This window comes from Xyrauchen texanus, chromosome 30 (genome assembly GCF_025860055.1).
Source record: "Xyrauchen texanus isolate HMW12.3.18 chromosome 30, RBS_HiC_50CHRs, whole genome shotgun sequence".
Classification (NCBI taxonomy): domain Eukaryota; kingdom Metazoa; phylum Chordata; class Actinopteri; order Cypriniformes; family Catostomidae; genus Xyrauchen; species Xyrauchen texanus.
This window is the reverse complement of record NC_068305.1, coordinates 1,192,207-1,216,763: the sequence shown is the minus strand read 5'-3', so window position 1 is coordinate 1,216,763 and position 24,557 is coordinate 1,192,207. Positions and strand designations below refer to the sequence as shown.

The 24,557-nt window shown below is 39.4% G+C and overlaps 1 protein-coding gene across 13 annotated transcripts in view; it reads right to left on the bottom strand.

Moving 5' to 3' along the window:
* LOC127623673 (protein 4.1-like) overlaps window positions 1–24,557 on the bottom strand; it is a 154,331-nt gene that overhangs the window by 24,088 nt on the left and 105,686 nt on the right. For 7 of the 13 annotated variants that reach the window (XM_052098100.1, XM_052098109.1, XM_052098110.1 and 4 more), the window contains exons 10-16: window positions 23,051–23,203; window positions 22,613–22,710; window positions 17,586–17,758; window positions 12,573–12,676; window positions 6,493–6,567; window positions 6,336–6,371; window positions 1,733–1,891 (exon numbers count right to left, since the gene is read on the bottom strand). In XM_052098100.1, the coding sequence (XP_051954060.1) occupies window positions 1,733–1,891; window positions 6,336–6,371; window positions 6,493–6,567; window positions 12,573–12,676; window positions 17,586–17,758; window positions 22,613–22,710; window positions 23,051–23,203 (798 nt within the window). Of the gene's footprint in view, window positions 1–1,732; window positions 1,892–4,035; window positions 4,096–6,335; window positions 6,372–6,492; window positions 6,568–12,572; window positions 12,677–17,585; window positions 17,759–22,612; window positions 22,711–23,050; window positions 23,204–24,557 lie in introns of all 13 variants that reach the window. The other 6 variants (XM_052098106.1, XM_052098107.1, XM_052098108.1 and 3 more) reach the window with 3 other exon arrangements.

Sequence of the window (24,557 nt, the reverse complement as noted above, 5' to 3'; positions counted from 1 at the left end):
CAATGATATGGAAATAAACAATCTACTGACTTTTAAAGCCACTTTTTGTAATTATTTAATGATTTACTCGTCTACCACAATAACGTGGAATATTATTGGTGGCTATTCTTGGCTTAACCGTGATTAACTTTTGCCTGTCGATCCATAAATAGTAAGGGATAGAGGCAGATCAATATATCGGTTTTACTGATTAATTGGTGCCAATAGTTCTAAATCTATGCTGAGTTACCAATAGGGATGTGACGGTATCACAAGTTTTGACGGTATAACTGCGGAGGCATTTATCACAGAATGGATTATTATCACTGTATTGCATTGAAGAACAAAACGGGTTGAAATATAAATAAACTTTATAGTTGTACTTAATTACAAGATTTAGTTACTTGTTTTGTACTTTTTAAATAACAAAAACTCACAAAGAAAGTAACTTTGTAAAGATCAATCCTTATAAGATTCAAAGAGACATTATGGCCGAGTCCAGTGCTTCTATTTTACAGTTATCTCATTTATTACGGTTTATTTTCAATGCAAATGAACAACAACAATGGTAACATTTTGAGGGAAAGTTGAATTGAAAAAGAAACATGAATTTTAGAGTTTCCTAGTAATTTGGTATGTCTTCCTGTTACTGTAAGAGTTAGATTGTTGGGAATGTTGATCTATTGATGGAAATGCTACGGTGCATTCTGAAAAATCGAAACAGTTTGGCGAATAGGTTATCTAGAAATGTTCACTGTTTTTTGAAGTGATTACAATAAAAATATTGAGCATGTTAATTATCACGGTATACCTTATTACAGAATATTGCCAAATGTCTAGTTACCAATAGGTATTCTTTCTTCATTTAAATAATTATTTCTCCATATTCCTCTGTGGACAGCATTTTTCCTGAATGGGGATGTGCGGAACATGGAAATGATTTGGCCGGTCTTCAGTGATTTCACTCGCATCAGAGCATTAACCGCTGAGCCACCACTGCCCCCTATTGGCTATTGACCAAAATAAGCAAAGTTGATACTCCTAAAATATAGTGGATGTTGTTCTCCGTCTGGATTGCTCATTTCAATAGTTTTTATATTGCTTCTCAAAACCAGAAACAGAACACAAACAATTACAATCATCATGCCGCTGGCGAGTGGATGCTCAGGAAAACTGTGGATAACAGCGGAATCTAGAGGTGAAATAAAAACAACCACTGAGACCTTGTGGGTATTTACTGTGAATCTTTCATCATTGAAAATATTAGTCCATATTTTTATCCTCACTTCAATGCATATTTGATCATTTTGATGAGATAATCATGTATGAATTGAAGTGAGGGCATGCAACGAAATATACGACTAGTCAGCACATACATCATATTTCCAACTTCATATCTTGAGAATAATAATAAACCTTTTTCTTCATTAAACCTCATCTGGTGACATATAGAGGTTACTAAAAGCTTATTTTGGTAAATAAAAAAATATAGAGCATTGTAATAGAGCCAAGACTTCAAAATACAGGTTCTTGATTATAGTTAAGTGTCACACCAAATCTTTATCCTTTTAGTTTTTCTACAAGTGTCCCTTTTTTCTCCTCTTACTGATCCCAACTGTCATACCACAGAACAGAAACCAAAAACACTAAGGCTGTTTCTCTTGAGTGAGAAATACAGTAAGCGATAGTCAGCAAGGTCATGCAAGCGGAGTGTGCGAAGTGTCATCTTTATCCCGGGCCGGAACACACATACCCCATGACCCTGCAGGCGCAGCGTTGTGGCAGGACTGCCTGTCAGCCGTTTGTCCCACTGACTGGGTCTGGCCTCAGGCGTAGTCTCCATAAAACTGCGCTTTAGCTCGCTAATGCTAGCCTGATGTTTCAACACATCCTCCTGGGTCTTATCCAAGTCCTAATGGGCCCCCAGCACCAGGGAGAGGCAGGTGGGAGGAATGAGGGCAAAGGGACAACCAAAAGCCATCACATTAGTCAAACACAGTCCTAAACCACACTCGAGCCGAACCTCACTGCTTACCCAACATGAGCGCATAAAAACAGACCCACCTGACCAGCTTAGTTTAAAAAGACTGCCAACATAGATAGAAAGTATTTTGAGGCCATCACAGGCGTGCTCCTGACATGAATGTCACGAAATGAAATGTTCCAAAATGTCAACAGGAACATTATACTACCTTTAATGAAAATCTTGATATAGTTCATATTTCATTCAGTCCTGAAAATGATAAGAATTTTGCTGAAAATTCAGTCAGCATGGAAAACATTGACAGGAAACAGTTCAATATAATCAGAAATAAAGAATTTACCTAGTATTTGCACGTGTTACACAATTTTATGCTAGGTAGATTATCATGAGTATCTTGTTGTTGGCAAATGAATGTCAAACACTAATTAAATCAGCAACATGCTAGCATCACAACTATTGTGAATCAAATCTGTTTGCCTCACATAAGGATCACTATTTTGCATGTAAATAGAGTCAATCACTAGCTGTTGTAATTGAGCTTTGGTGTTCTGGAGTACCTTCAAAAAAACTATTAGAACAACTAACCTTAGAGATGATGTCATACTTATTTCAACAAACAAAAACGAGACAGTGATGGATAAACGTACCGTCCATAGGTTGTGAAAATTAGATGAGACCTAGGACCTTCAAACAGTACAACAGTACGTCTATTCTTATTTCAATCACGCTACATTTAGTGTACTCACAGTCAGAGGGACCACACTACAAACCCAGTGTAATCTACAGGACTCCTTAACAGTTACCCAAGTTGATATCAGTCAGTATTTCCACATTTGAATGACCCGGGTAATCCTGCTAATGGTTTGATGTAACAGTGGGATTTACGAGGGTCAGGTGAGAGGTCAGCGGCTGTGGGCAGCAGTGAGGCCAGACTCGATTTAACACTTCAGTAGTGCAGTGACATACTGTGCTGCATCAGAGCCAAAGACACACAACTGACACTAAAACAACACAACAGCAGTACTAACTGAATATAACTGTGGGCATATGAAGAGCGTTTACCAAACCTGGAGCAAAATCATTTATTTAACAGTGAACTGTGTAACTCTTCCAAATGTAAAAAAGCAATTTGTAGGTGTGTAAGCACATCTGTTTGAGTGGTGCGGCAGACTAACTTCTGTCTAAACCAATAGCATGAGTCTGGGACAGGACTGCCTGTTTTACAACCAATAGAAGACGCGCTGCAAAAATAATTCTCTTAATCAGTATTCTTCTCTTGTTTTCCAGTAAAAAAAATGTAACATTCTTAAAACGAGGTCATTTTTTTTTTTTTTTATGCAAATTGTAAAGATTTTAAGGTTTATTTGTTTTACCCCTCTAGCAAATCTTTTTTTCTTGTTTTAAGCAGAAACCTCACTAGCTAAACTATGTAAGATGTATGATTAAATCAAGAAAAAAAAAAATGTGCCAATTGAATAAGGAAAAGAAATATACAGTATATTCTCTTAATAACTCAAACAATTTTACTTCAAGTAAATGTTTCTTGTTTTAAGGAGGTTTAGAGATTTTTTTGATGGAAACAAAAAAGAAAAACTGATTAAGGATTTTGCATCTTTTTACATTTGCATGTAAGTAATGATGTGAATATGCGTGTTTCAGTGGGTGCTGGGTGTCTTTAGCACTGACAGGGTCACCTTAGGGTCAGTTTAATTTAGTTATAAAAATAAAAAATAAATGTGAAGGGAACACCACCACAACCAAAGCAGAAAATAACCTGTCTGGTTAAGGAAAAAAAAAAATTAGTCTTGTTACAAAAACCATTTCAAAATGACATTTACACAATAGATACACATTAAATAACACCACATACATTCAGAATGCACCCAGTTTAACATGCAGTTCATGCATGGATGTATACATGCACACAAACAGTACACACTAATGCATGCACACACAGCCTGAAAGAGTAAGAGTGAGAGGCAGCCCAGAATAGTAGCCACAGAGAGGACAAATGTCCACCATCAGTTCTGCTTTTGCTCATTAGTTTGTTTTTGATTTATTGATATACAAACCTCCAACATTAAATTGCTATGTCTGACATAAATATTTTCACCCTGCACTCTCAACTTGCTCTGTGGAATTAAAATATGAGACAACACATTTGAAAAAAAATAAATAAATAATTAAAATAAAAAAATGGAAAAGATATAAAATAGTGGTTATGTTTGGAATAGTATATTAACATAATTCGTACTATTTACAGTTGAAGTAAGAGATTTACATACACTTAGGTTGAAGTCATTAAACCTCATTTTTTAACCACTCCACAGATTTCATATTAGCAATCTATAGTTTTGGCAAGTCGTTTAGGACATCTACTTTGTGCATGACACAAGTCATTTTCCAACAATTATTTACAGACGGATTGTTTCACTTTTAATTGACTATATCACAATTCCAGTGGGTCAGAAGTTTACATACACTGAGTTAACTGTGCCTTTAAGTAGCTTGGAAAATTCCAGAAAATGATGACAAGCCTTCAGGCAATTAGCTTCTGATAGGCTAATTGGAGTCAATTAGAGGTGTACCTGTGGATGTATTTTAAGGCCTACCTTCAAACTCAGTGCCTCTTTGCTTGACATCATGGGAAAATCAAAAGACAGCCAAGACCTCAGAAAAAACAATTGTGGACCTCCACAAGTCTGGTTCATCCTTGGGAGTAATTTCCAAATGTCTGAAGGTACCAAGTTCATCTGTACAAACAATAGTACGCAAGTATAAACACCGTGGAACCATGCAGCCATCATAACGCTCAGGAAGGAGATGCATTCTGTCTCCTAGAGATGAACAGCAAAGGACCTTGTGAAGATGCTGGAGGAAACCGGTAGAACGGGTATCTATACGTCCTATATCGACATAACCTGAAAGGCTGGAAGAAGTCACTGCTCCAAAACCGCCATGAAAAAGCCAGACTACAGTTTGCAAGTGCACATGGGGCCAAATATCTTTTTTTGGAGAACTTTCCTCTGGTCTTATGAAACAAAAATGTAACTGTTTGGCCATAATGACCATCATTATGTTTGGAGGTAAAAGGGTGAGCCTTGCAAGCTGAAGAACAGCATCCCAACCGTGAACCGTGTTGTGGGGGTGTTTTGCTGCAGGAGGGACTGGTGCACTTCACAAAATAGATGACATCATGAGGAAGGAACATTATGTGGATATATTGATGCAACATCTCAAGACATCAGCCAGGAAGTTGAAGCTCTTCACAAATGGGTCTTCCAAATGGACAATGACCCCAAGCATACCTCCAAAGTTGTGGCAAAATGGCTTAAGGACAATGAAGTCAAGGTATTGGAGTGGCATCACAAAGACCTGAACTCAATCTGATAGGAATTTTGTGGGCAGAACTGAAAAAGCGTGTGGAAGCAAGGAGTTCTGCAATCCTGTCTCCATTACACCAGTTGTCTGTCTGGAGAAATGGGACAAAATTCCAGCAACTTATTGTGAGAAGCTTGTGGAAGGATACCAACATGTTTGACCCAAGTTGAACAATTTAAAGGCAATGCTGCCAAATACTAACAAAGTGTATGTGAACTTCTGACTCACTGGGAATGTGATGGAAATAAAAACTGAAATAAATCATTCTCTCTATTATTATTCTGACATTTCACATTCTTAAAATAAAGTATCGAACCTAAATGACCTAAACAGGGAATGTTTTCAACGATTAAATGTCAGGAATGGTGAAAAACTGAGTTTAAATGTATTTGGCTAAAGTAAACCTCTGACTTCAACTGTATGCTGTGTATAATATATAATGAATGCCCAAATGAGCTACTAAATCATTTTATTTTTTTACTGATTATAAAGTTTTATGTTTACCCAACTAAAATGATATATGGAAAATATATATATTTTTCCAAATAGTAGGTAGTATACTGTGCTCTATTCAGGAAGTAGTAAAATAGTATTCCATTCCAAACATGCCATATTTTTGCCAGAACCAATTCAAATACTTATTCATGTTTCATATAACAAGGCAAATCTGCATTTCATTGTTCACAATCCAATCAGAATTACTCTTAACTACCACTGATTAACCAATCAACTGGGCAAATTTAATTCCCTGTTGATTACGCTGGATAACTAAAATGATCTGTGCCTCATTTGCGTAAAAATATTACAAACAAACATCACATAACAGCAAAGCACATAAACAACAGCGCAAAAGCAAACATAATTGACCATCACCACAGCAATGAACAGCAAAATTTCACACAATCCTTGATGCAAGAACACCATTATCAATTTGACAACTTAAAGACAAAAGTCAATAAAAACTATTTGCATCTCAAACAAAAGTAAAGACCTTCGTCTCAGAAGAGCCAGCCCAGTCTTTGTCAGTCTGTTCATGCCATTGGGGATAAAACATAAAAATTAGTTCAAAACACATCCTACAACAGCTCTGGATTGTGTGTTAATTATTTGAATATAACTACAGATGCATGCTGGGAAAGTTAGCAGACCTCAAGGGCCAATTCAGAGGTGGTGGATAGGGCGGTGTCCACGCTGGGCTTCTCCATGTCATCTACCTGTGGACTCTAATTTGGTGGAATAAATGGACAACATTGTCGGAAGGGAAAGAAAAGTTGAAATGGATGATGGGAAGGCCTGAATCCCAAAGTGCACGCAGGATGTGTGATGTAACATGGAGCTTGGGGACAGGCTAGTCAGACAGCTAATGTCCTGTTCAGATATTTCTGTACATGGATTTCCTTTTGATTATTCTGCATTTGATTATTATTTTGTAATTGTAAAATACATAAAAGGGCACAATGAACACTCATCATAGCTCAAAAAGAGGATAATAAGGGTTGTTTTGTATATTAAACATTTGTCTTTCCATAAAACTTAAATCTGTCATTTAAATGTAAGATTAAAGCTGGCCAAACGATTACATTTCAATGATATCTAACTAGAGCAACAAGACCATTTTAAAAAGGTATATTGAGCACTTGTCTGTTAAATGCACACTTGAAACTGGCTGTAGGATATATTTTTGTGTCTAATAAATGATTCAGCGGAGGACAAGAGCATTTTCACACAGGGCATGGACTATAAATAGGTTTATGTTGGCAAATTAAATGGCTGAATGTTGCGAGCAGGGGGATATTCTGCACTTTACACAGAAAATGTGGCACTGGCATGTGTTGTGCGACAGAGAAAAGAGATTTAGGTAAGAGGGAAGGCAACTGCAACATAAAGTGCACAGAGTAGCGTTATAGGAGGTGGGCAGAGAGGCAGGAAGGGGGGAGGTCAGGGGTTGGTTTAGGCAGCGGGGTCACACTGTATTTCCTCCGAAGAGGTCGTCTCAGCTGCGACCTCGGCTGGCCTGAAGCGTGCAAGCGCTTTGGGCTCCAGGTAGCAGAGTGACATGGCCAGAGGGAACGCCAACAGCAGCGACAGCACAACTGACTGGCAGGCCGAGAGGAAGACTGTGAAGATGAGCAGGAAGAAGGGCAGAAGAGAAGGGGAGGAGAGGGGCAGGTGACGGTGCAGTCCTGCAGGAAGCAGCAGGGCTGCACAGTCCTCTGGCAAGCAGGGCAGAGTGATGTACCTGTCCTCGTCCAAGAGGGAGGGCAGAAGCAGCCCCTTACAGAATCTGAGCATGGAAAGGCCGAGCCGGGGCAGGGCGGAGCGAGATACTGAGGGTGGCTGGGGCTCTTCTAACCCTGGGAAAGATTCCACAGGAGAGGAGGACGGGGCACATGCACCCTCTCCATCTAAATTGGCGAACCCGGCGGGAACACTGTTGGAGCCTTCAGCCACCCAGGCCAAAGTGTCAGAGTCAGGTTCAAGGCGAGGGTCAAGCTCATCCTCGGAGATGTCGGACAACAAGTCCAGCTCAGAGATGGTGTCAAGGGTGGGTGGGAGGGAGGAGAGGGTGGAGGAAGAGGGCGAAAATGGGAACATGAAGAGAGACTGTGGTGGAGACCGTATGCAGGGGTGAACAAACAGAAAAGAATGAAACGAAAGAGAAATGTGCATGGCAAAATGTGGCATAACACATGAAGGAGTGTGCAGGAAAAGAGAAAGGGAGACAGAAACACAACATTAGTCAGTGAGCCGAGTGAAGGTCAAGGTCAGCAGTGACAGGGAGCGTGAGGGATTGTTGTGAGGAATGACACATTAGGAAAGACTTGGGATAGTGCGAGCCGTGTGTGTGTGTGTGTGTGTGTGTGTGTGTGTGTGTGTGTGTGTGTGTGTGTGTGTATTAGCATGAGACGGGGCAAGCCCTTGACAACTAAAGCTTACAGTGTTGGTGCAGAAGCTCAGGAAAAGAGAAGACATTGAGGGTGTTTTCACATTAGGATGCAGACCTGAGTTCGGTTGTTTGGCTCACATGAAATTTTATGAACTAAAGGGGCTTCCACATGACTTGTGTCGGAGCATCAACGCACCACTCAATGCCAGTGTTGACCTCCACAGGAAAAGACACATTTTGTTTTGATTTTAGTGCTCACATCGCAAATGTAATTATACGTAAGGGCTAATCCATGGCTAGGATAATACTGTGCGATGATTTTAATTCACGACATAGAGGCAAAAAAAAACACCTGATGCGAAGCAGATTTTTGGAGACCAAACATTCTTAAAACCTGTGAATTTAAATACTCAATTAAGAAATAATATTAGCCATATAATGTAGAAGAGTTGGCACTCCTCAGAACATGTAATAATTTATTCCAATTCCTGGCTATGTATATTGACATTGTTGAGAAAAAACAGCGTTGTTGGCATGACAGTTGTAAAAGTAGGACTTAGTGTACATGATGAGGGGGAAATCATCCAAAATGCTCCAAACCGGTAGACTTTGACCTCTGAGACTCCAAGATTGATCAAATTAAAGGAGTACTCCAGGTTCAATACAAGTGAAGGTAAATCGACAGCATGGGGTTTGCACTTTATTTTACAGTAAGTGTACTTTCAGTACACATTCAGTGTACTTACCTACGAATGTACTGAGTAAATACTAGGTAACTACATGAACGTAATATGGATTAAGGTTAGGGTTCAGGTTAGGTTTTAGGTTAGTACCTAGTAATTACTGTAGTTGTTGTATTATATAGCATGTAAATGTAGAACACTACTGTAAAATAAAGTGCTACCAAAATGTATTTAGGGGGGGATTCTACAGTTAGGCACTTACAATGGAAGTTATTGGGGTCAAGTTTTGGAGGGTTTGTGAAGCTAATAATTTTATAAAAGCATTTACATGAATTCCTCTTTTAAAGGGGTCATGACATGGTTTTTTTTATTGTATTATTATGTTCACTTAGGTGCAATTATAGTATTAATATATTTTTTTTTAAGAAAAACTTTTAAAATCTAGTGATTTATGACCTTTTCCCACCCTGTTTCTCATCCTCTGATTCAAACAGTCTGTTTTGGGGGCGTTTTCCATTTAAGACTTCAGTGTTAACGCCCACTGTTATGATTGGCTAACGTCAGTGCCTATGTATCAATTATTGACGCCCCCAGCCAGAACAATATGCAAGTAAACTAAGTAAAAACACTGTGATTATTCATAATGAATGAAATTGCGCTTTAAAAAGTAGTTTAAAGTTTAAAATAGATTACTTACAGTTTGCGTCGTCGTTGTTCCCAGAATAGTCGGCACGGACTTATCTTTGAGCAACAGTTTTCTGGCAAAGCCAGCATCATATTGAGATTTGTTCTCAAAACAGTCATCCTTAAAATGTACAGAACAAACGCTTAAGTTAACACTGCCGTGACTGGAGCGTCCGCAAAAAATAAACTGCATCCATTTTTCCCTGGCGTCTGGATCTTTCGGCAGCTTATTCAGAGGTTTTGTTTGACCACAGCCAGGAACAGCACATCTGTGTGGCATCGTAATTTTCCTGTGCACAAGTAGTCTCTGTCAGAGCTCGCTGTCCATCGACTGAACACTTGTGAGGCGCACGGCGATACGAAATGAGCGTAGTTGTCTTGCGCTGGAGGCGGTCATATGCAAACGCTGGTACGTCACTTCTAACCGTCACGTCACTTCTAACCATGAATCCAGAACGAGCTGTATTTTGAGCTTGATTAAATAAATGATTCATTTAGAATGGGGAGGACGTCTTAAAATATTAAACTTGCAGGACGTTTTAATGATACAAAGACCTCTTATATACCAAAAGATCAAGGCAAATTTGGTTTCTCATGTCATGACCCCTTTAAAAGGGTTAGGCATGTATTATTTGAGGTGTTAAGTTTAAATTGTAATTTTTACAGTCATTTTACAGACATTACATCATCATAGCAACAAAGTTGTAAAATTGGCTATAACTTTTCACATAAAAGGTTAGTAAGTTATTTTATCACACTAAAATCATGTTTATATGAATCTTTTGAAACCCACTTTTTGGCCCCCACTTCCATTATAAAGTGCCAAGTACCAATCCGAATCGAGTATTCGAAAAGACCATGGTATAAATGACATAATCTGAATTGCCTGGTTTTCATTGGCTGACACATAGGGTCAAAGCTGAAATTGTTTGAACTTCGAGTGTACCATTACAACTCTTGACTGAAGCACAGGGATAATGCTGACGCATCACTCTATATAGCTCAATGTATACAGCAACACTGACATGAGTCACGTGGGAGCCCCATACGGTGTACACCAGCGAATTACCTTATTTCACTTGAAACCGTGATCAGGAGTACGGTTCATGTGGACTCATATGAAAATGGAATAAAACAAAAACGCTTGCTTCTGCCACCAGTGAGCTGCTACCAATCAGTAGTGGTATTCACTGTGGTACTCAGTGCAAATTACAACACTTCTGAACCAAATAACAGTGAGAAAACAGATCTGCAAGGACAGGTTGTATTGAACTTAACAACTAGCATAAACGTAATCTGGCTTTATTTATGGAAGTGAATTTTGGAAGTCTTAAATCACATTTACAGGCTTTTTTTGACCAATGAATTTACATGACTTTTCCACTCATTTATGATTTATGGAAAGTCATTTAAAAAAAATGTTTAGATTCAGACCGATTCACAACTTAATCATTCACACCAATGTGTGTATCATTTAGGCCAATCAACTGAAAAAAGAACAACTCAAAATGAGGATTTCCTGATAAATTAGTAAAAAAAAACTAAAAAACATTTTAATCTACACAAGCTCTGACCAAAGCAATATTTAGTTCAACTATAGAGCAGAGCATAACCAGAAAAAAGAATGAAGCTTCCACAATGATTTACTCATTTCCATGATTCTTCCATGCCTCTAAAACACAATTTTAAAATCCCCTGATATTTCCAGGTTTTCCATGACTGTGGGAACCCTGCATATAATTTGTTTGACTGTTGCGCAATCATTTCCAATTTTAGTGGAACATTTTCGGCATTAAAAACAGAGAAAAAAACAATAAATAAACAAATAAATAAAAGTGAAGTGAACGTGTCGAATGATAAACTGTTATCTGGCTTAAGAGTTAAACCGCTGCTGCTAGTACTAAAAGTAATATTCATGTTGATGACACAAACACACTGTAGTTTGGAGCCAAATTACAGATCGTGGGGCCAAAATTTAACTCCGGTTCAGAACAAAAAAAAAAATCGAACTAAGTGTGAAAACACCCTGAGAAAAACAGAAACATCTGTCTAGAATTTTTCCATGGACATCACGGTCCTAAATGAAACTCAATGGCCGGCCCTAAACTTGATACAATTAACAGGCCAGTGACGGGGTGCATGTCCTTTTTATATGAGCCAAGGAGTACGGCAAATAACTCCGAGGATGGTTTGCGTGAGTGTGAGGACAGTTCTATAGACAGGATGAACTTTTTGGAAAGGTTTTCCTGTAGGGTATCAGTGAAGGGCTCTCTTCATATCAGAGGAATGCGAGCGCTCCGTTCGGCCTCACAGACGGCATGAATACAACCCTTTGACAGAAACGAAAATGTCACGTCTGGACGGCAGACTGACCCATGCCAGATGGGGTCAGCAGATGCTGGAGGTCGCTGTGCATTTTTCAAGAACCGGACACAATATTGAAAGTTGTGTGTGTGTGTGTGTCTCCAAAGTGAGTTTGATCCAAGTAGATCAAAAGCATTTGTGTAAAAGGATTCAAAGGGTTCGTTTCATGAAAAAACAGAAACCAAAAGAAAGGACAAAAAACATTTCATAAAACACCCTAACACTGTGTCCTAACCAGGCAACACGTTTTTTTTTGTCAGTCTACGCTGAAAATCAATACAAATTTAATATTTAATAGACCAATGAGATTTTTCCGTGGATGGGGTTAGCCAGCATAACGCTGCAGAAAAACAAACTAAACGACTGACAAAATATGCTGTCGCTTGTTGTGGTCACAGCTTGTTTGGACGGAAGAGATTGGCGTTTTATTGCATCACAGCTGGTTAGGACACAGTATATAAGAGATATGTTCAGTTGCAGTACTTAGTTAATGCAGTACCCATTAATGAGGGGTTCTATCATGACACTAGGTACTCTTTAAGGGCACTTCCTGTGCTGTGGTTGTAAACGTGAGGTATGTGATGTAGATCATGGTTAGATCCTCTCTCACCTTGGTATCGGAGTTGAGCTCCAGGGCCAGACCGATGTCTCCAGAACCTGCAGTCAGAGCGGAGTCCAGAGCGTGACTCTGATCGCTCACATTCACCATAGGAGCTGTAAACACCAGAGAGAGATGGAGAGATCTTGGTGACATTCTGTATGGATGATGTAATGTGATGTCCCAATCAGACACAATTAAAATGTATGAGCTGTAGAAGTCAAATGAAAGAACCCAAATACCAACTCGGGATGTGAACTAATCCTTTCTGTTTCCTGTACAGATCCTGTCCCGCATCAAATTAACAAAACACGAGCATGGATTTTGTGTATGCACGGCCACGACAAAATGGGCAAATCACTCTCTGAGACTACTCGTGCATCCAAGTCATATAAAAGCTTAGTTCAAAATGAACAAATTGTTCATGAATGACCCATCACTGTTTAATTGGCAGTCAAGCTGGAATTTTGGCAAATTACTCCGGCCCCCAATAGGGCTAATCAGCCGAGGAGAGGGATAAGACCGAGCCGGATGCGGCAATTCGGAAGAGAGAGAGCCACACGCAGCTGCCGTGTGTGTGTGTGTGTGTGTGTTTATGTCTTTTTAAGTTTTCATTAAACATAATTTTGACTGTTCAGCCGGTTCCTGCCTCCTCCTCACCCATTTTAAACCCTGTTACATTGGTACTGAAACGCAGGAAGGAGGAGGGATTCGCTGTGGTGGAGTCCTCGCCACTGTCATCCGCCGGGGGATAGAGGAGTCACTGCCGGCCTCCTGGATGCGGAGGAATGGCCGAAGTCTGCGATGAGAGGAGGGGGTCACTGCCGGCCGCCAGATCACGGAGGGGCATTCCAGGGGTCGGAGGACTTGCTCTGGTCCACCCAGGGAGGAGCGGCTGTCGTCTGCCAAAATGTGGCGTGTCTGGGAACCAGCGAGCAATTATTTATTCTCTCTGTCTCCCTCTCGCTCACTGTCGCTCCACCTCGCTCTTTCCCTCCCCTTGTCTCCCTTCCAGGTCTTGAGAGGTGGGGAAAGCTGGCTGGCAAGCCACAGCCATAAGGGCAACACCAAAACAAAAACAGTAAAATGTCATTTCCAGCACAGAATTCTATTAAACACAAAACAGAATTTGTGCTGGAACTGACGCTGTGCTGGGAATTATTTAGAAAAATAAATGACAAAAATCTCAGGATAAAGTGTACTGTCACAAAAACATTTTCAGAAAAATTGTATACAGTATATACCGCCTTAAGTATTCCATCTCGAACACAATCTCAACTGGGATAACAATCACAACTAACTACAGTGTTACAAACTAAAATGTGTTGTGACTTGATTTATGGAAGCATTTTATGTGAGAATTTACATTGCAGAAAGCCAAAGGACAAACCCACACAGGAAAAATACAGATGACTTCTGAAAATAGAGTACTTAAACACCATACATGTGCTGTAAAGCCCAACAGCACTACCACTGCTCTCCAATGGATGAAAAACTGCATTAAGAACCTCTAAATAATGAATCAGACAGCGTAGAGGAACGGCACACGTGAGTGTCCTTCTGATATGCCTGTGTTTCATCGGCATGACCTTGTTTGAGCTGTGTGAAAGTAGGCTAATGTTGCTTGTGCTGCTGGGACATCCAGTTCATCACATCGGCCTGTGACAGCTCTGAGACGCTGCTGCAGAACTGGGGCACCATGCAATTCTCAGACTGTCCACCAGGGGGCGATCTTGTCATTCTTAAAAACACATCGGTTCATGTGCATGAATGTGAGGCGGGTGGCTGGTTTCCCAGCAGGAGGAAAAACAGGGTCATCTTAAAAGAGGAGAGCTGGAGCTTCTCTAAAGCTTTATTTAGTGCAAATACCGACTGCAACGTTAATCAATGTGTGTGTTTAGGTCCATGCACTTATGGATTATATATTTTACAAAATGCAGGGTGATATTATGGATTATCGAGTCTCTGTCTTATAATGCTGATATGCAGTCGCAGCACTTTCGTTGTGCAGAGAGGAGCAGATTTTTTACAGAGAGACACACGTGGCGGCTGCATAACTTAGCAGGTCCTGTAGCAATGAAGGACACGATATATTCAGCAGTGCCGTGCGGTGTTAACACACTGGCCTCATCAACCAGTTAACCAGCAAGAAATGAAAGGATTTGGAATGCCACGTCCACTTTACAACTCTGTAATTATAAAACACCTTTGACTCCTGTTTGATTCGCCAATGTTTTTAACATTCACTTATGCTGATACTAACTCAACGGAAAAACACATGATTTTGCTCAATGTTCAAAATGTGCAAGGCACTATCAGATCAATATGTTAGTGACCAAGCTAATGTATACTTTGATAATGCCCATCCACTGACCAATAAATAGTAGTGTCACACACTTTGCCAGGCAACTGTGGTCATATAAAAGAAGCTTGACAGACAGGGATGGTTTTCAGTGCAAAATCAGTGCTCTTTCATTCCCCTCTGCCTATAAAAATCTCATTTCCTCAAACACACACTCTGAGCTCATCTCTCCTGCTCTCTCTAAAGACAGGAAACAGATGTCCCTGTCATTTCCTGTCTATGGCAGAGAATAGGGACAATGTGGCTACATCTGCAATGGAAACATGGCAGGAATCTCAAATACAATAGAAGATCATTTCTCAGTGAAAACGATCTCTGGACCAATGGGCAAACCTAACTTATAAAACAACAAATTATGAATGCATTCATATAAGGCATGAAAAATGTATGATAACCACACACTAATAATATGTATTCTAAACTTCCGCTCACTGGATGCGTTTTCGTTTCTGGCACCATTCAGAGTAAATTCTAAAGACTGTTGTGTGTGAAAATAAACCAGACCGTCTGGCACAAACAATCATGCCACTGTCCAAATCACTGAAATCACATTTTCCCCATTCTGATGGTTGATGTGAACATTAACTGATGTTGCTTATATAAAGCACTCAAAATCAGTAACGTATCCGGTTCTATTTCAGTTAGGATACTGCCTTACGTGAGACGCTAACCGGACAACACGTGTCACAGATTGGACACCACACAGCTATCACACAGAGAACGCATTGGTGCGGTGAATAGAGCTGGCAGTCCAAACACCACAGAAAAGATAGTTTGCAGTTTGAAATTCAGATTTATTAGAAGCCATCTTTACACTGCAAAGGTGGCACAGAAGCCGCATCTAAAGTGGCATTTATGTGCATTTAACCTGACCGTTTAATGCTGCTCAGAGCTGGCTTAAATGCATTTACGCAGAAATCACTATTGCATAAATAATATGTTTAATGTTTTAAAAATGTCATTATGAATACCGAAACAGGAAATGCATATAAAAAAAAAGGTACAATCGAAAGTTTTTGCACTTCAAGAATGAAAGTGATGTCAATGAGTTTGCAACAAAAACGGTGCAACTGCACAAACCAAAAAAAATACAAAAAGGGGCGACACCCATTACGCAATTTGTCGTTATGTAGCCTTCATTAGGCTTCATTCAAGCTGTCAAACCACAAAAAGTCAAACCTAATATTAAAATAACATTGTGCAGGCTATATGAAATATCCATATACATGATGTACCTTCTAGTAGCCATAGCTAAAAGACAATCTATGTCCCTTGATAAAGATTTTGTAACTAATTTAATGGAAAACTATGTTAGTGGTGCTCAGTGCAAAGAAGAATTTTGAGCGCCCCAAGAAGTTGAAACTGAGTGCCGTTACTGAATGCTGAAAGGTGGCACCGGTGTGCGTACATTCAGAAAACGATGGTTGCGAAATTTAGGACGAGTATGTCTTATGGTGTGCGACCCCCTTAAGAATGTCCGTAGTACCCAGCAAGGCAGCGAGCTAGAGTTTGGAACAAAGCCAAATAATCTGTCTAATTTAAGTACATTAACATCTGATGTTAACAGTTCAAGCATTTATAAAACTAACATTATTAAATCAATAACAATTCTTCTTGAGCTGGCACACACGCACACGTAACACATGCAGAGCGGTCCTCAGATGAATGGCCTCTTTCACTGCTGCCAGATTTCCTGCTGATAAAGAGTTCATTACCTGGAACTCCATACAGCCCAGGGAAGTGTTCACTGAGAAACATGCTCCTTCACGTCTACAGCGGCAACATCAATCGTAAGGCTTGTTTTCTGTTCCTCTGATGATACTGATGGGTTTTGGGCAAGTTGTTTTGAAGTAAAACAAAAAGAAAAATTCTGCCTGACAGCTTTTGTAAGTGTTATTTTGTTTATTCTGGAAGAGATAAAGATTTCCTTTGGCACTCCAGTGAGTGTGTATGTCTGGGGGAGTCTACTAACAGTCACACGCCAGCACAAAGACTCTTGCGTTGAGTTCAGGTGTTCAAGGTGTGCTATTCATTTTCGAAGTAATCAGACATTTAATTTTAACCTGGTGGGTTTTAAAACAGGCAAAGCAATCCAACCCAAAGTTTAATTGTAAGTGGTTGAGAAGAAACATTGGTTTTGGTGCAAGAAACATTGGCTAACATCAAAAGTGAAAAACATGGACCCTTTAAATAAGACCAATGTGGCTGCGAGTAGGGCTGGGAACCGAGAATACTGGAGCAGTAAGATTTTCCTGACTTTGGGTTCTATTCTAGAACCTTCATTCAGCAAAGTGAAGCATACAGCACGGCCAGTGTAAGTCAATTCCAGAACAAATGACACTTTTGAATCTACAGTGCAAATATATAGCGCAACCAATGTAGTCCAAATCTTAAACAAATTAATTTTATGAGGGGTTTCTTTGATATCTACACCGCAAAACACACAACGCTTCCTACTGAGCTTAGTAAATCCAATAAGAATTGCATTTCTCATTTCCTCATGATTTCTTCTAGAAAAGTACTACAAGAATGGTTCATGGAACCAGAATCGTTCATAAGAATCTAAACCGCAATCGTTACATTTCTTACGATTCCCATCCCTAGCTGTGAGAAACAGAAAAGAGCGCATCAACAAATATTCAACACATATAAAGCAATGATACCTCCATCAAGACTGCGCGAGATGCGTTTACTGGAGGTGCGTTGAAAGTAAGGCGGGGGGCGGTCGATAAGGGTGCTGGCCTGTCGCGTCTGCGCCTGTGTTCTCCCGCTGTAACGGAACTTGGAACCCAGAGTCAGGAACTTGGTCTTGATGGGCTGTTCAGGGGTCATCAACCTGCAAAAACAACAAATATAAAAGAAATGTACTCTCAAATGTGCACGCTTGGAGATACACTCAATGGAAGCCTACGGGTTTTAAAAGTATAACCATCATTCAACTGGTGTGATACAATCACTTCACTGTACGTGGAAAGTTATGTCCAATCCTACACACCTTATATCCAAACTAGAGCTGACAAGCGGTCAACGTTACTTACTGTATGTTGTTTAATCAAATGAATTGCATATATCAATATTTGCTGTAAAAAGCCCCAAATGGAAGATAATTCCAAAACAATAGAGTACATTATGACAGACAAAATCATTGAAGACCATATAAAAAGTGCCTTTAAAAGTTGATGCAGGCCAATTTATCGGTTTTCATTGATGCAGATAGTCACTTTTTGGAATCTGTTATCAGCAAAAATCAACGGCATTAGTTCCTGATCATTGTTTTTTATTATTATTCTTCTGTGGCCAGTGCTAGAGGACTCTACCGTATTACAGGTGAATATAGAGGTGAAATAAAAAGAAAACACTGAGACCTTGTGGGGCTCAGCAATCTTTCTTCATTGACAATATTCATCCATATTTTTCTCCTCATTTCAATGCATATTTTGTCATTTTGATGAAATAAGTGTTTTAAATTAAAGCGAGGGCATGCAAAGAAAAATGTAACCACGTAAACAATCATGTCTCCAACTTCTTATCTTGTGAATAATAATACAACCCCAATTCCCAAAAATTTGGAGCACTATAAAAAAAAAAGGCAATAAAAACAAAAATGAGTCATTTGTAAATGTACTTTGATTTGTATTAAAACAAAAACAGTATAAAGACAAGGACAAAATCATCTGCATTGCTTTTCAGAGATGTTTTTTTTCCTTTCTGAAATGTATGCCTGCAATACAGTCTAATAAAGTTGAGACTGGGGCAATTTAGGACTAAATCACAATCTGACGAGTTGAAATAACAGGGTGATGGGAATCAGGTGATGATAAACAGGTAAAGCAATTGTGTTATAGTATTTAAGGAACTTTCAAAAAATGCCTAGTCATGCAGGAGCAAGGATCGTTCGAGGCTCGCCAGTTTACCAACAGATGCGTCAGTAAATAATCCAGCGCTTTGAAATTGGAAAGATTTTTGGCATTTTATTTTCTACAGTGCTCAAGTGAAAAGATTCAACCCGGTCCAATCCTGGTGCGTAAAGGGCAAGGCCAAAACCCACTTCTGAATGAATGTTATCTCTGATCCCGTCATGCGTCTGTAATGGATCTCATGACACGGACTCTTTACTATGCAAAGCAAAAGCCATACATCAACTCTGTCCAGAAGCACTGCAGACTTCTCTGGGTCTCATCGTAGATGGAAAGTAGAATAGTCGAATTGTGTTTTGTCGCCAGGCGAGAACACATTTCGAATAGTTTTTGGATCAGGTCCAAAAGCCAGTGTCTGACGTGGTATACATTGCACATCTGTGAGGGCACCATTAATGTAGAAAGAGATGTTCAAATTTTGGAGCAACATATGCTTCCATACAGACAGCGTCTTTTCCAAGAACGTCCCTGCATTTTCCAGCAGGACAACTTCAAACCACATACTGCCTCGATTACAAGTGCATGGTTGTGAAGCAGAGAATCTATTTTTACTATTCCGATTACTATTAATAATAATACTATTAGTAAGCCTACAGTCTGCAGGGGCCGTTCACAGGCCTTCTTGTATTCTGGCAATATTTTGCATTAGCTTGTCTTTGGACATTTTTCTTGAGATGATGGTCATCCACCTAGATCAGTAGTCCTGCTTGAAAAGACAATTTAGACAACTTTACAGCTTAAGTAACACATTTATACCGAAGAGTTTGAGTACATTTCCAACAAACAAATGACCTGTTTGTTTTAGACAGTTGAAACTTTTATCTGAGGCCTGAAGACTAAGATTTGAGAGATACGAATGTGTTCTGGTACATTATAAAGCTTGAAACGAGATATTTCTGAGCAACGACACAGATCGGTCTGATAAAAGGCATCAGCATGCGTTTTGAAAGCATGATAGTGCTGGCTAGGTAAGAGTTTTATTATGTTCGGAGCCAAAACCAACAGCAACACGAGCCTGCAGTCAATGTGCTTTGAGTTAAACTCAGTCTGAAACACCCCCCTCTCAGACATATTTACATCATGCCAGCATTTCTTTAACCTGATTCCCTCTGCGTCTGGCCCACTGATGGGGTCCAGTCACATGTGCAGTATGCACTCTGGAGGAAATAGTTTTGCTGCAGTGGGAGGTTGTGAAGGACAGTGACACATGCTGTGGTGCTTCAAACACTTTCATCATTCTGGAGATCATCACGGCACAATCTATTGATCTGAAATATGTGCACACACACACAATGGCTCTGATCCAAACCCTAGTGAATGCTGCCGACATGTTTCAAAAGCAAGCTATACATTTTTTTTAATTTAGTCTAATGTTAGTGTTCCAATAAAGCACATTGTAGCTTTTCTTCAAGTATGTGCATTTATTTTAATCTAATACATCTTCTGCATGGAAGGTTGTGATATTTAAATATTATATATTTATATGTGATATATAAAAGTTCAATTTTTGTTTCATCGGACCAGAGGACATGTAGCCTAAAAGTAAGATTTTTGTCCCCATGTGCACTTGCAAACTGTAGTGAGGCTTTTTTATGGTGGTTTTGGAGCAGTGACTTCTTCCTTGCTGAGCAGCCTTTCAGGTTATGTCGATATAGGACTTGTTTTACTGTGGATATAGATACTTGTCTACCTGTTTCCTCCAGCATCTTCACAAGGTCCTTTACTGTTGTTCTGGGATTGATTTGCACTTTTCACACCAAACTACGTTCATCTCTAGGAGACAGAATGAGTCTTGTCCCTGAGTGGTATGATGACTGTGTGGTCACATGGTGTTTATACTTGCATACTTTTGTTTGTACAGATGAACGTGGCACCTTCAGGAATTTAGAAATTGTAGGGATCCACTATTTCTTTCCTGAGGTCTTGGCTGTCTTTTGATTTTCCCATGATGTCAAGCAAAGAGTCACTGAGTTTGAAGGTAATCCTTAAAATACATCCACAGGTACACCTCTAATTCAGTACACCTCCAATTGATGCAATTAGCTTATCAGAAGCTAAACAGTTAATTGCTAAAAGGCTTGACATTATTTTCTGTAATTTCCCAAGCTGCTTAAAGGCACAGTTAACTCAGTGTATGTAAACTTCTGACCCACTGGAATTGTGATATAGTCAATTAAAAGTGAAACAATCCGTCTGTAAATAATTGTTGGAAAATGACTTGTGTCATGCACAAAGTAGATGTCCTAAATGACTTGCCAAAACTATAGATTGCTAATATGAAATCTGTGGAGTGGTTAAAAAATTAGGTTTAATGACTTCAACCCAAGTGTATGTAAACTTCAGACTTTCTGTCAATTGGCGGGCAATAAAAGGATTAGTTTTGGGTTTGTTGGCATTGTTTGAAGGGCAAAAAACTTCACAACAGCTTTGTCATATATTTCATTGTTAAAATAGCCAAACTTGCCATATATTTCTCCCCCTTTTCCTCATAGGAATGTATGAGTAACTATGGTAACAGGGCTTCGCTTTCCCCTGCTAAACCATGCCCCAGCGTATGACGCGTTATCGACTGTATCTATGGAAGTTTTAGCCAGTTTTACAGAATATAATAGAATATAATACAGCAGAGGTTCTCAACTGGTTTTGCTTCGGGACCCAGATTTAACACTGGACATCAAGTGGCGACCCAAAATAGTAAACATAGCCTGTATTTCATCTATCCTGGATCACATTTTCTTTATTTGTTGCTCTGTTCCACCTCACTGCTGTTTCTAATATCAGAGCCGTCTGCTGTTTGAGAGGTTTAACTTCATCCACTGCAATTTAAACTAGAAAAATTCTCATGGCCTACAATTCAAATGGCCGTTGATGTGCAGTGAGTGTGCGCACCAGAGATACAGTAGATCAGAGCAGATCAAGAACAGATTATCGGTGCGAGTTGTTCCATTACACTTGCGTGAAAAACAAGCTTTAATCACACAGCGAAAACACTGTTGCAGATGAGAAATCTTTTGCGTGTTTGAAGCGATGAACATGGGATTATTATGACATTTGCCTCGGCAGTCCTAAATTTCACTTAGGTGGCCGCCGAAAACTTTACAATGGGTCAACAATTACATGTTCTTCCCTGCTGTCCGCGACTGAGTCCGAATAGACCTGTGACCCACCAGTTAAGAAACACTGTATAATATAATACAGAACATAACAGAATTGAATAGAAAACAGAATAGAATTTAGTCACATGGCTGGGATGATGGAAGTTTTGTCCAGTCTTTTACATAATTGAATACAATAGAATAGAGAATATAATATAATAGAACAGAATAAAAAAGAATGCAGAATTGAATACAGAACAGAATAGAATAGTCACATGGTTAGACTGATGGAAGTTTTGGCCAGAATAGAATAAAGTAGAATAGAATAGATGGCTAGACCGGTGGAAATTCTGGAAAATCTTGTATATAACAGAATATAACACATTAGAATACAGAATAGAATTGAATAGTCACATGGCCAGCCAGCCTTGTAAGAGTTTTTCTGCAGCCGGCAGCACAGACATCATTGTAGAGTCAATGTGGGCCACCATTAGAATTACACACACCTCACTGCATGCACACTTCACACACGCTACAGCAACCTGACCTCTCAGAGCACACACATGACAGTCAAGACAAAAACAACCCACTCAAGTCCAATCACCTTCACGTCTCCTAACACACACAACACTTGTGTGTCTGATGAAGGGGAGGGAGGTCAAAAGTGTGTGTGTTTACCTGAAGAAGGTGTGGTGTTCCACACACACTTTCCAAACCCTTTTGGCTGCACGATGATTGGGCAACTTGAAACCAACTGTACTCTCAAACTGCTCAGCCTGAAACACAAAGACTTCATGAAACATGTATAAGATTTGAAAAAAATGTCAAATATGAGCATCATGAACCTAGTAAGAGTCCCCTCTCATTACTGTGAACATATCTGTACTTCTCAGATTAGAAGATAAAGATAATCATTCAAATTTGATAGTATTTGCTATTTTTGGAAATGTTTCCAAGCAAATTCCATGGCATATATACATCAAAGTACAGTGTTATTAGCATCTGATACCATCATGGGACAGTGCTTTTGCAGAAGGCAGAAATATCGTTTTATCTTTTGTTTTGTTTGTTTTTAGCTGCAGTGTTGGTTGCGCTGAGATTTTTCTCCAGTCGTACCTCTCCCGGCCTGATCTTGATGTAGAAGTTGTTGCGTTTGTAGGAAATCTTGAGGATTTTGGGCCAGGCGAAGCGGTTTATTCGAAGACGATCCTTATAGATTAACAAACCACTTGCACACACCCCCAACATGATATCAACTCCCTCAGAGTCCTGTTAAAACAAAAACAATTAGAATGTGCCATTATCTCCTACAAAATAAGCTTTTGGGTCGTCGAGCACAGGTTATTGATGCATCGGTGTTAACTGTAGAGCTGGGAGAGAAATCAATGTCTACTATCCATCACGAGTGAGGCTTTTAACAGTTCTGCATCTCTCTGATCAGTCACACATCAGCACACCAGTAAGTGCTCAAACCGCCCGTGACCTCTGACCCTCTGAAGAGAGCAAATGAGGTTCTTCTGCTGCTTGATTAAATAAAACCTGAGTCAATCTCTCTCGCTTTCACTATACAGTACACACACACACACACACACACACACACACACACACACACACACACACACACACTTAACATTAACACTAACTACATTAACTTCCCATTTACATTATTCTATTATTTGTTATGCCTTTAATTTTGATTGAAATAAAATTCATTGTATTAGTGATTTTTAAGATGGTTTACTGTAATACACTAAAACGTTACAGTATAGTAATGAGAATTACAGAACTCCAAGCTAAAAACTTTAAATAAAGTCATAAAATGAAGCATTATTTTCGTTGTGAAAAAGATTTGATTTTACTCTATTACCTCTAAATCTAATAAATCATTTATAATATTCCGTACATTTTTCTGGACAGTTTACAAGGGCCAAATTGAGAAACAGTCTACATCAAATATGCCTTTAATAAGGACATGACGGAATAAGACACAAACACCACCATGTGTCACACTTACAGGTCATGAGAGAAACACTCTTGTAACTGAATACCACAAGCTCTCCCTTCAAATGGAGTATTTAAGAGAGATACTGTCACTTGAGAGGTCGCTGGGGGGAGATGTACAGTTTGGATAACAGACTGGTTTGAATCTCTCTGGGAAAAGAGCCGGGAAGCTGATATTCCTCTTTGTGTCTAAATATGGCAACAGCATTATTTTCCCAGACCTTTTTTTCCCTTTTTGGTTTGTGAGAGCGCCTCTGAAATTTAAAAATAAGAGTCCCAGTTCCATTTCTGCCGTGTTTAGAATTAAAAGTTCCAAGTTATGTACCAAATCTTAATATTTTCTGGTTATTATTTGGATTTTGGTTGCACAATAAACAACAGCTGGGACTTCATTCCTTCAATTTGGACTCTGTGTCTGGACCGCCCCATCAGAGGAAGGAAAGAAAATGTTTTAACACATTTTATTCGGATTTCAAAAACAAATCGTCTGATTATTTGGTTATCAACTTTCTGTTTTTTCTTCGGCTTTCTTTCTTGCTTCTGAAGAACCATCTAAATAGAGCAATCCAGTAATTTGGCAACTAAAAACAGCCATTTAGCTCCTAAACTTTTCATTAGCCAA